This window comes from Symphalangus syndactylus, chromosome 6 (assembly GCF_028878055.3).
Source record: "Symphalangus syndactylus isolate Jambi chromosome 6, NHGRI_mSymSyn1-v2.1_pri, whole genome shotgun sequence".
In the NCBI taxonomy this organism is placed as follows: Eukaryota; Metazoa; Chordata; class Mammalia; order Primates; family Hylobatidae; genus Symphalangus; species Symphalangus syndactylus.
In genome coordinates, this window is record NC_072428.2 from 53,420,552 (window position 1) to 53,433,556 (window position 13,005).

A 13,005-nucleotide genomic window follows, 5' to 3' on the forward strand; every position below is an offset into this window, starting at 1 on the left:
TATTTTTAGTGGAGATGGGGTTTCACCATGTTGGCCAGGCTGGTCTTGAACTCCTGACCTCAAGTGATCTGCCCACCGTGGCCTCCCAAAGTGCTGGGATTACAGGTGTGAGTCAGGTGCCCAGCCTGCCCTAAGCAATTTATAGATTCAATGCTATTCCCATTAAACTACCATTGACATTCTTTGCAGTACTAGAAAAACTATTTTAAAATTCATATGAAACCAAAAGAGTCTGAATAGATAAGGCAATCCTAAGCAAAAAGAACAAAGCTAGAGGCATCACGCTACCCAACTTCAAACTATACCACAGGGCCACAGCAACCAAACAGCATGGTACTAGTACAAGAACAGACACATAGACCAATGAAACAATAGAGAACCCAGAAATAAGACTGCACACCTAAAACCACCTGATCTTCAACAAACCTGACAAAAAGCAATGGGGAAAGGATTCCCTATTTAATAAATGGTGCTGGGATAACTGGCTAGCCATATGTAGAAAATTGAAATTGGACCCCTTCCTTACACCACATACAAAAGTCAATTCAAGATGGACTAAAGACTTAAATGTAAAACCCAAAACTATAAAAACCCTAGAGGAAAACCTGGGTAATACCATTCAGGATATAGGCATGGGCAAAGATTTCATGATGAAGATGCCAAAAGCAATTGGAACAAAAGCAAAAATTGACAAATGGGATCTAATAAAACTTAAGAGCTTCTGCATAGCAAAATAAACTATCAACAGAGTATAAAGGCATCCTACAGAATGGGGATTTTTTTTTTTTTTTTTTTTTTTTTTTTTTTTTGCAAACTAAGCATCTGACAAAGGTCTAATACCCAGCATCTATAAGGAACTTAAACAAGTTTACAAGAAAAAAACAAACAACTTCATTCAAAAGTGGGCAAACGACATGAACAGACACTTTTGAAAATAAGACATACGTGCGGCCAGCAATCATATGAAAAAAACTCAACATCACTGATCATTACAGAAATGCAAATCAAAACCACAATGAGATACCATCTCACACCAATAAGAATGGTTATCAATAAAAAATTAAAAAACAACGGATGCTGGCAAGGTTGTGGAGAAAAAGGAACACTTTTACACTGTTGGTAGGAGTGTAAATTAGTTCAACCATAGTGGAAGACAGGGTGGCAATTCCTCAAAGACCTAGAGACAGAAAAACCATTTGACCCAGCAATCCCATTACTGAGTATTTCCCCAAAGGAATATACATTGTTCTATTATAAAGACATATGCCTGCTTATGTTCACTGCAGCACCATTCACAATAGTAGAGACATGAAATAAACCTAAATGCCCACCAATGATAGACTGGATATAGAAAATGTGGTACATGGCCGGGCTTGGTGGCTCATGCCTGTAATCCCAGCACTTTGGCCAAGGTGGGTGGATCACCTGAGGTCAGGAGTTCAAAACCAGCCTGGCCAACAAGGCAAAACCCCATTTCTACAAAAATACAAAAATGAGCTGGGTGCGGTGGTGGGCGCCTATAATCCCAGCTACTTGGGCGGCTGAGGCAGGAGAATCGCTTGAACCTGGGAGGCAGAGGTTGCAGTGAGCCGAGATCACGCCATTGCACTCCAGCCTGGGTGAAAGAGCAAGACTCTGCCTCAAAAACAAAAAACAAAAAGAAAAGAAAAGAAAAGAAAATGTGGTACATTTACACCACAGAACACTATGCAGCCATAAAAAAGAATGAGGTCACGTCCTTTGCAGGAACGTGAATGGAGCTGGAGGCCACTATCCTTAGCAAACTAATGTAGGAACAGAAAAGCAAATACCACATGTTCTCATTTATAAGTGGGAGCTAAATTACGAGAACACATGGGAACAACGCACACTGGGGCCTACCAGAGGGTAGAGGGTGGAGGGTGGGAGGAGGGAGAGAATCAGGAAAAATAACTAATGGGTACTAGGCTTAATACGTGGGTGATAAAATAATGTGTACCAAACCCTCCATGACACAAATTTACCTACGTAATCTGCACATCCTGCACATGTACCCCTGAAATTAAAATTAAAGGGAAAAAAAGGTTTATCAATTTTGTTAATCTTTTAAAAAAAGTAGCTTTTCATTTCATTGACCTTTTGGTACACAACTTTTTTTTTTTTTTTTTTTTTTTTTTTAAAGAGACAGGGTCTTGCTCTGTCGCCCAGGCTAGAGTATAGTAGTAGCATGATCACAGCCTGCTGCAACCTCCAATTCCCGGGCTCAAGTAATTCTCCCACCTGGGCCTCCCGAGTAGCTGGGACAACAGGTATGCACCACCATGCCAGGCTAATTTTTAAAATTTTTTTGTAGAGATAGGGTCTTGCTATGTTGCCTAGGCTGCTCTTGAACTCCTTAGCTCAAGCAATCCCCCCACCTTGGCCTTCCAAAGTATTGGGATTACAAGTGTGAGCCACTGTGCCCAGCCTCCTTTGTTCACTTTTAAATTGAGCTGTCTCTGATGTTGAGTTGTAAGAGTTCTTTGTATATTCTGAATATGAAATTTTTATCAGATATGTGATGTGCAAATATATTCTCTCATCATTAGGGTTGATTTCACATTCTTAATAATGTCCTCTGATTCACAAAAGCTTTTAATTTGATACAGTCTAATTATCTATGTTTTCTTTTGTTACTTGTGCTTCAATGTCAAATCTGAGAATGCACTGCCAAATCAAGGTCATAAAGATCTACCTCTGTTTTCTCTTATAAGTTAGATCATTGATCCATTTTGAGTTAATTTTGTGAGGTAAGGGTTCACAACTTCATTGAACTTCATTCTTTTTTTTTTTTTTTTTTTTGAAGCGGAGTCTTGCTCTGTCGCCCAGGCTGGAGTGCAGTGGTACGATCTCAGCTCACTGCAACCTCCACCTTTCGGGTTCAAGCGATTCTCCTGCCTCAGCCTCCCAAGCAGCTGGGACTACAGGCGCCCACCATCATGCCCAGCCAATTTTTGTATTTTTAGTAGAGATGGGGTTTCACCATATTGGCCAGGCTGGTCTCGAACTCCTGATCTCATGATCCACCCATCTTGGCCTCTCAAAGTGTTGGGATTACAGGCGTGAGCCACCACGCCCGGCTTGAACTTCATTCTTTTGCATGTGGCTACCCAGCTGTCCCAAAACCTTTTTCTGAAGAGAATATTCTTTCTCTATTGAATAGTCATGGCACCTTTGTTGCAAATCAATTGACCATAGATGTTCGGGTTTATTTCTGAACTCTCAATTCTACTTCATTGGTCTATATGTCTATACTTATGTCCATACCACGCTATCTTTACTACTGTAACTTTATAGTAAGTTATGAAATTGGGAAGTGTGAGTCCTCCAACTTTATTTTTTCTTTTCAATATTGTTTAAACTATTCATGGTCCCTTGTAGTTCCATATTAATTCGAAGACTGGGCCGGGTGCAGTGGCTCACACCTGTAATCCCAGCACTTTGGGAGGCCAAGGCAGGCGGATCATTTGACGTCAGGAGTTCAAGACCAGCCTGGCTAACATGACGAAACCCCATCTTGAATAAAAATACAAACAAATTAGCCAGGCGTGGTGGCATATGCCTGTAATTCTAGCTACTTGGGAGGCTGAGGCAGGAGAATCGCTTGAACCTGGGAGATGGAGGTTGCAGTGAGCTGAGCTCATTCCACTGCACTCTAGCCTGGGTGACAGAGTGAGACCTTGTCTCAAATTAAAAAAAAAAAAAAAAAATTGAGGACTGGCTTTTCCATTTCTGCAAAAAAGGCCATTGGAATTTTGATAGGGACTACATTGAATGTGTAGATCACTTTGGGGAATATTACAATATTAGCAACATGAAATTTCCCAATCCATGAACATTTATTATATGCATTTATTTATGTCTTTTATTTCTTTCAGCAATGTTTTATAGCTTTCAGTGTACAGGCCTTTAACTCCTTTGGTTAAATTTATTCCTAGACAGTTTATTCTCTGAATATTATTGTAGTTGGAATTATTTTCTTAACCTTCTTTTTGGGTCATTCATTGATGGAATATAGAGATGCAACAGATTTTTGTGTTTTTATCTTATATGTTGCTAAATGTATTAGCTCTATTAGTTTTTTTAATGGGTTCTCTGAGAGTTTATAAATATAGTCATGTCATCTGCAAAGAGAGGTAATTTTAATTCTTCTTTTTCAGTTTGGATGCCTTTTATTTCTTTTTCTTACTGAATTGCTCTGGCTAGGACTTCCAGTACAATGATTAATAGCGGTGGTGAAAATGGGTATCCTTGTTTGTTCCTGATATTAGCAGAGGAAGCTTTCAGTCTTTCATTATTGAATACGATATTGGTTGTGGAGTTTTCACAAATGCTATTATGTTATGTAAGTTCCCTTCTATTCTAATTTGATGAATGTTTATCACAAAAAAGTACTGAATTTTGTCAAATCTTTTTCTTTGTCTATTGAAATGATCATCAAGTTTTTTCCTTCCTTTTATCTAATTTTTTTGGTTAGACTTCAAGGTATTAAGAACAGTAACACTAGACAATTTAATTTTCAAATAAATGTAGAATAACATTGTTATTTTCTGAATTCTTTTCTTTAAATTTATTTTTCTGAATTCTTAAATGAACTTTGTTATTAATTGGTAGGCGTTTCCTTATGGAGACAAAAAGCAAGCACACACAAACAAATTATAAAGGCCAGTAGAGCTATCTTTGGAGTTACTATCCCAGAGAAAATACCTATGACAACATCTGCTTCAGTTACATATACAAAGCATTTCATAAAATATTAAGAAGAAAAGCAAGCTTCATAAATAATTAAAGTTTAACAAAAGCTCCTAGGGCCATCTGTTTCCATTTAGGGGATGAATGATATAGAAAGCACTTTAACATTTACAGTATGTTGGATGAATTACCACCAAAATATCTTTGGGGATATGTCATATTTTGAACAAGGTAATAATAATATAAAATAAAATAAATCTAAAAAGTGTCAAACTTCCCTTTAGGTTGCTTCCAGCAGCATAGCAAGAGCAGCATAACAAGCTCTTCATAACAGAAAAACACATGGCATAAAACTTGTAGGCCTCTTCTGGTACTTGGAACAAAAGGGCACTACATTATTCTTATTAAATTTTTATTCCTACCACTTTCAATTTAAATGTAAGAGCATCTCATTTATTCTTCATTTCTGGGGAGCGAGATACTCATATGAGTGAATGCAGAAAATGAAAGCTTATCTCTTTATGTGTTCAAACTAGTTCATAAATTCTTAATTCATTTTCTATTAAAATCATACAAGCTAAACAGAATATAGTAGAAGATCATGGAAAGCACTATGTGTGAGTGTGTAACCTCAGGCCAAGCCACATAAACTTCTGAGTCCAATTCCCTCCATATAAAATGAACACGGTAATGGCAACCTCATGGGATTCAAGATATATCCCATGCTAAAAGTCTTAAGAAATTGTTAAGTGTGTGTAAAATATTAGCTGTCTGTTACGACTGTAATGTTTCCTGTTTTATAAACTAAAGGTAGTGTATCCAGTCCAACTTATTCTTGGAAAAAAACATTTCAAAGAATTTTGCTAGAAGATAACCTCTCTGATAAAATTAGAATAAACGTCATTGGATTAAAAATACAATTTATAATAAAATTAGAAATAAAAATGTTGCCCTACCACATATTCCAACTGAATGGAAACTGCAAAACTCATTTCTAAATAATCATGGGTTAATAAGGAGAAAAAAATAGAAATAATAACAAAAGTCCTACATATCACAGAATGCAGTTCAAGCAGAAAGACACTTTTTTTAAAGCTTTAAACAAATTTACTTAAAAACAAGAAAGACTGAAAATATAGGATTTAATAGAAAAAGAAGCTTGAGGAAGAACAATAACATAAACTGTAAGAAAGTAGAAATAATGAATATAAAGGCAAAAATTAAGGAAATAGAAACAACACTGAGAAGCAGAATAAAGGTCATTTTATCTGGTTCTTGGCAAAGATTAATAAAATAGGCTGGCAAGTCTGGTCAAAATAAGACAGAGGGCACACACAATATTAAAAACAAAAACAGAGACAATTCTAGAAGCAAACAAGTTTATGACATCAAATCTGATAAATGAAATGGACAATTGTCCAGGAAAATGTAAGTTACCCAAATATACTGAAAAAGAAACAGAAAATCTAAATGGACAAATAAACATAAAAAATTTGATCACAGCTGGGCATGGTGGCTCATGCCTGTAATCCCAGCACTTTGGGAGGCAAGGCGGGTGGACCACATGAGGCCAGGACTTCAAGACCAGCCTGACCAACATGTTGAAACCTTGTCTCTACTAAAAATAACAACAACAACAACAACAAAATTGTTCACTAGTCAAAAATCAACCACTTCATAGAAGGAACAAAGATAAGATTTTTTTCATAGACTTTTCCCCCAACATTCTTTTCTGAAAAATTCAAATATATATACATTAAAATCAAACAAATTATACAGTAAATACTTATATACATACTATATAGATTCCTCAATTAACGTTTTACTACATTTTCCTTTTCTCTTAGATTTTGGGGGGTGACAATACAGGAAAACAGATATATGACAGGACTTCAAAGCACCAGGCTAGTGATTTTTGTATTTCCGTATCAACCTAGCATTTTTAACACTTTTCTAAACACAGAATTGAGAGCTCTGGTACAGTGAAAACAAGAATATATACACAAGAGGCATTCAGAATGAAGAGTCTGTACTTTTCTTTCCTGTCTTTGGACACTGTCATGTGAAAATGGATATCCTGATCCCTCTCCTAAAAGTATTAGCCAGTTCTCACTCTTCCTGACAAAAAAAAAAAAAAAGAATTGAACTGGATCTTTTAAAGTAGCAGTTATGAAATGCATATTTTTTAAAAATGCATTCCTTTGGTCAGGAAACATTTATTGTACATTTAATTTATCAGATAAAAAACATTTACTAACCACAGTAACAATTTATCTTCCAAAGGATAGTTTCACGACTGCAAAACATTTTAATCTATCAAATCTTGAAGAAAAGTCATTACATTTATTTTCTCTGCATACAATGTGACATGTCAGCAAATCCGATGGATCTCAACACTTTTAAATGAAAAGACTGCTATCAAAGAATGACAGCATATAGATAGTAGGGCTTAATTTGAAAAAAACCCCAAGACACTGTTGTTTTTATATCAATTATAAAACGCTCCTTTTCCCCTTGTGCTCTTTTAATACTCTTTGTACTGACACATGACCTGTTGTTTCCCCCATGTGAGCAGAGTGCATTTAAACTTTGAGTAGAATATAAAACTGTTTAAACCCTTCTCAAAGGCAATGCACATGGCAATGGGCCAACGTTCTAAGCTACCTTGTATCAGCACCTCTCTTTTTGCCCTTGGTGCCATCTTCAGCTCATCAACAAGGAGAACAGAATCTCCTCCAACTTTGTTAGAAGGAATGCTGTTACCAGGAAATTTGTCCATTAATGCGTTCTTCTACTATCACTGGTACCTTCATTTTCTTTGTATGCAGAAATACTTTAGCTTCTAAGTTGGATAACACTACACGTTGCACTAAAGGTAACTTACCTTGCTGGAGTTTTCTAATAAAAACTGGAATGTGTTCTGGACAGCTTGGCATGTTTCTAGCTCAGTCCGGCTGAAGGCTATTAAATAATCCTTGAGATGATCATACACATTCCCATCAAGAGCCTGAAATAGAGGAGGAAATAAAGAAAAAAAAATTACAGTAAAGCCTTGACATATGATATCTTCTGCCTAACAGAAAAGTAGGTATGTTCAGTTTAAAATTTATTATTAATAATAAATGGACAAAAGATACAGATTGTAAGTAAATATGAACAGTTAACAATCACTTGAGAAAATGTTGAATCTCTCTAATAAACAGGAACTAAAAGAGGTAAGATCCAATATTGGTAAAGCTGTGGGAAAACAGGACACAACTTAGAGACAAAATGCGTGGGTTCTGATCTTTGCTCATCTGGTTAGGTGTAGGAGTTAAGTGAAATAATAAATGCGAAAGGATGCAGGTGCAGTGCCTGGAAAAGAGTAGACACTCTATAATAATCTCCTCCATTTTCCCCCAATCCATATTGGTAGGATTATACATTGGTATATGTATATTTACTAAACAGCAGTGACAAAAAAAACACAATAGAAATATTAAAAAAAGAAAAGTGACTCAGAGATACTGCTTTGGGGAAGAAAACCCAGTGTAATATCTATGAAGGGCTGGAAACATTCTTATTTCCTTAAACATTTGTAACAGGAATCTTTGAAATAAAAAAAAAGGAGAGAAAATCACTGAACATTTGAGGAATGATTAAGCTATGATGTGTACTGTCACCAAAATAAAAGCTGTGGAAACTGTAGAGATGAAAAGTATGTATCAAATAATTTTAGTTTAAAAAAACAGAATATACATATGACATATACACTAGCAATAACTATGGAAAAATATAATAATAATTAATAATAATCAAGGTTCTGAAGTCTTGCCAATCGGTAGAGGTAAAAATTGAGGTAAAATTCACCCAATATAAGTCACCATTTTAATAATTGTAAAGTGTACAACTCAGTGGCTTTTAGTACACTGACAAAGTTGTTTAACAATTTCCATTATCTAATTCCAGAACATTTCCACCACTTCTCCAAAAACACTGTACCTGTTAAGTGGTCATTCTCCATCCCTTCCTTCCTCCAGCCCCTGGCAACCACTAGTCTGCTTTCTACCTCTATGGATTTGCCTCCTCTGGATATTTCATATAAATCAAATCATATAATATATGACTTTTGGTGCCTGGCTTCTGTTGCTCAGCATAGTATTTTCAAGGTTTGTTGATTTATCAGTACTTCATTCCTTTTTACAGCTTAATAATATTCAGTTGTACCACATTTTGTTTATTAATCAGGTGATATAAATTTGCCTTTTCCCCATTTTTTGACTATTATAAATAATGCTGCAAAGTTAAATAAATAAATAAATAAATAAATAATGCTGCCATGAACATTTGTGTACAAGGTTTTGTTTGAGCACCTGTTTCCATTTCTCTTGGGAATATACCCAGGAATGGAATTGCTGGGTCATATGATAACTCTATGTTTAATTTTGAGGAACTGTCAAACTGTTTTCCAGTGACTGCAACATTTTACCTTTCTACTAGCAATGTATGAGGGTTCAAATTCTCCACACCCTTGCCAACACTTATTCTTTTGTATTTTGGTATTTTTTTTTAATTATGAAAGCCATATTAGTGATTAGGAATGGTATATTTTTGTAGTTTTGATTTGCATTTCTCTAATGACTAACTATGTTGACCAACTTTTCATGTGCTTATTGGCCATTTGTATATCTTCTTTGGTGAAAAGCCTATTCAAGTCCTTAACTCATTTTTAAATTAGGTTGTCAGGCTGGGTGCGGTGGGTCACGCCTGTAATCCCAGCACTTTGAGAGGCCGAGGTGGGCGGAACACAAGATCAGGAGTTCAAGACCAGCCTGGCCAAAATGGTGAAACCCCATCTCTACTAAAAATACAAAAATCAGCTGGTGTAGTGGCATGTGCCTGTAATCCCAGCTACTTGGGAGGCTGAGGCAGGAGAACTGCTTGTACCCGGGAGGTGAAGGTTGCAGTGAGCCGAGTTTGTGCTATTGAAATACAGCTCTGGGTGACAGAGCAAGACTCAGTCTCAGAAAATAAACAAACAAACAAACAAATAAACAAACAAAGAAATAAGGTTGTCTTTTTGTTGTTGGGTTGCAAGAATCCTTTATATATTCTGGATACTAGATTTTTTACAACATGTATGATTTGCGAATATTTTCTCCCATTTTGTGGGCTGTCTTTTCACTTTCTTGAAAGTTTCTTTTGATCCACAAAAGTTTTACTTTTTTAAAAAAAGAGATAAGGTCTTGTCATGTTTCCCAGGCTGGACTCAAACTTCTGGGCTCCAGTAATCCGCCTGTCTCAGCCTCCCAAATAGCTGGGACCACAGGCACTCACCACTGCATCTGGCTTACAAGTTTTAAATTTTGATGCAGTCTAACTTAGCTATTTTTCTTTCTTTTTTTTTTTTTTTGAGACAGAGTCTTGCTCTATTGCCCAGGCTGGAGTGCAGTGGCGTGATCTCGGCTCACTGCAAGCTCTGCCTCCCAGGTTCACGCCATTCTCCTGCCGCAGTCTCCCGAATAGCTGGGACTACAGGTGCCCGCCACCACACCCGGCTAATTTTTTTTTTTTTTTTTTGTATTTTCAGTAGAGACAGGGTTTCACCGTGTTAACCAGGATGGTCTCGATCTCCTGACCTCGTGATCCACCCACCTTGGCCTCCCAAAGTGCTGGGATTACAGACATGAGCCACCACACCCCACCCAGCTATATTTCTTTTGTTGCTTCTGTGTTGGTACTATATCTAAGAATCCTCAATGGAAGTCTTCCATTGTATCTTATGTTTGGCTGTTCCATCAAACTTTTACTATAATTTTTTTTTTAATTATTAAATTCTGTCCCCAGAGCACTGAGTAATAAAGCTGCACCTTCTATAGTGTTTACACCACTAGATGACACCATTGAGCACTTCAAATTTAGGCACAGCAAATATTTTTACTATGATTTCCATGTAATTATGTAACATCACCAGAGATACTACTGGTGTTAAGTCTGAATAAATTTCCTGTATCAGGATATACTTTTCCTGAACTTGTTTAGAAAAAGAAACATATAACATCTTCTGATGTAAGGTTTCTACCTTAGAAATGGTCTTGGTGGACAATCATAACATGATTACGTTTTGGCAGGAAACCAATGGAGTATTTTGAGTTCAGCAAATGGTAACACAGGCATCATGAGCTCAAAAAAAAAATAAGGCATGGATTTTAAGGTGAACCAAATACCGACACAGTTTCTATTATCTCAGTACAATATAAACAGTACCCACTGTGCCTGGGCTCTGTGCTAGCTGTATGGGTGCGAGTGAGAGGGAGGAGAAAAGTTGAAAAAAAGAAAATCAAAGTTCTGCTGGTACTTCTGTTTTTGATCTTACTATAACCAGGATCATTTCTGATTATAGATATTTCTCACTAAAGGCATTGTACTTTTAATTTTGATAGAAGTATATCACAAATCAGGAATCATACATTCACTCAGCTTCTTAAATCCTACTTTAAATATTCTAGCTGGGTACAGTGACTTGTGCCTATGATCTCAGCTACTTGGGAGGCTGAGGTAGGAAGACTGAGCCCAGGAGTTTGAATCTGCAGTGATCTATGATCGTGCCACTGCACCCCAGCCTGGGCAACAGAGTGAGACCCTATCTTTAAAATAAACAAACAAACAAATACATTTCTAAACACTTTATAAAGACATTCAAGAAGTAATTTGTTGCTACAGTATATTTCACTTCAACAATAAAGCACATATTATCTCATCATGAGATAATAACTGACGCATGTATCCCAGGGTCCACCAGTAGACACGATTTCGAAATGGCTGCCACAGCCTTACCAAAGGGATGGCAGTGGCTGCTGCCATCATGCTGGCTAGAGCAGGGAAACATTGCTGGGGTTGCACACTCCATGGAGCCAGTGGCTCCAGAGCCCTGCCCCTTCTGAGTTGGGACGGGAGCTCCCCAAGTACCACTGCAGTCACTCAAACTGCACCTGCAGACCCTGGCCTCCTGGTCTACAGAGCAGGCAGGAGCCCCACCCTCCTAGGAGGGGCTACAGCTGCCCAAACTGCAGCTGTGGATCCGAGCTTCCCTGTGCTCCTGGGGGAGGGCCTGGATGGGCCCCCTGCCCCTGTCCCTGCTGGCTTGGGGATATCTGTTCCCGCTGCTTGGCCTCTCTCTTCTCCTGGAGCCCACTCTGATTAGCGGGGTTGGGGCTGAGCCCCAGGGCCTTGAATAGCAACGAGAGGCAGAGTCCTGGGCAGAAGAGGGTGGGTTCCCACTAAGGCCCCACCTTCAGGCCAGGGAGGGCCTGAAGAGTGGGGGCTGGACTGCCAGTCCAGCAGACCAGAGTGGGGACTGGTGGTGCCTCTTCTGGGCCTTCCCATGGCTGCCCATAGACCAATCCGCACACACTTCTTCCATTCTGAGGTCCACAAAAGCCCTGGGCTCAGCCAGAGCAGGGCAGAGGATGGCCAGAGGAGGAAGAGGGCAGAGAGAGGATGGAATGACCATTCGCAGAGAGGAGTATTCTCTCTGCTAATAGCTGGAGACAATGGGATGGCCAGCGGCAGAGAGGAGTACTCTCGCCATTGAGAACTGCAGAGACAACTTGCCAGCAGAGAGGGTAGCTTCAGAGACCTGCAGAGACATCCCAATGACTTGCCTGTGGACAAAAGCCACCCTCTCCAGGGCCTCCTCTCTGCTGAGAGCTGAACACTCCAAGGGACAATATGCCTACAGAGAGGAGCTACACACTCCTCTGAGCTGTTTTAACAGTAAATAAAACTCTTCTTTACCCTTCACTTGTCTGCCTACCACATACTTCCAGGACACAGGACAAGAACTCGGGCAAAGGCACCATGGCCACAGAGGTTTCTAGGCAGAAAAACTGGCACCCCAGAGATCCCGTAACAAAAGGAGGTTGATTAGAAATACTGAACTTTTGTTGATAGTTTTGAATTTAGATGTAGAAGCATCTTTCTTCACTTAAGTTGGAAGAATGTCAACCAGAATTATACAGATGTGCATTATTTAACATAAAAGAGTTAAAAAAATGGCAACTTGGTGCACTAGTAGTACCTAACTACTTACATGAAAAGGATTTACTTCCAACAGGGATTTGAACCATTCTTTTTAAAAAGGCACATCCCTACTTCATAGTAATAAGTCCTAGTTTTTACTGTCTTAACAGTTCACAAGCACAAAACAAATGTATTTCAGTCCTGCCCTCTCTTCTTTTCTGGGTAGGCAAAAAACCCTGTAAGCCTTTAAGGGTAAGGAAGATCCTTCAGATACGAGCTGCCTTCCCTTTTCTA

General features: G+C 38.3%; 1 protein-coding gene across 3 annotated transcripts in view; it reads right to left on the minus strand.

Annotated features, from left to right (window-relative positions):
- Positions 1–13,005, minus strand: part of FCHSD2 (FCH and double SH3 domains 2) — a 342,640-nt gene that overhangs the window by 82,644 nt on the left and 246,991 nt on the right. For all 3 annotated transcript variants that reach the window (XM_055282851.2, XM_063641345.1, XM_055282853.2), the window contains exon 9: positions 7,595–7,717. In XM_055282851.2, the coding sequence (XP_055138826.1) occupies positions 7,595–7,717 (123 nt within the window). The remainder of the gene's footprint in view (positions 1–7,594; positions 7,718–13,005) is intronic.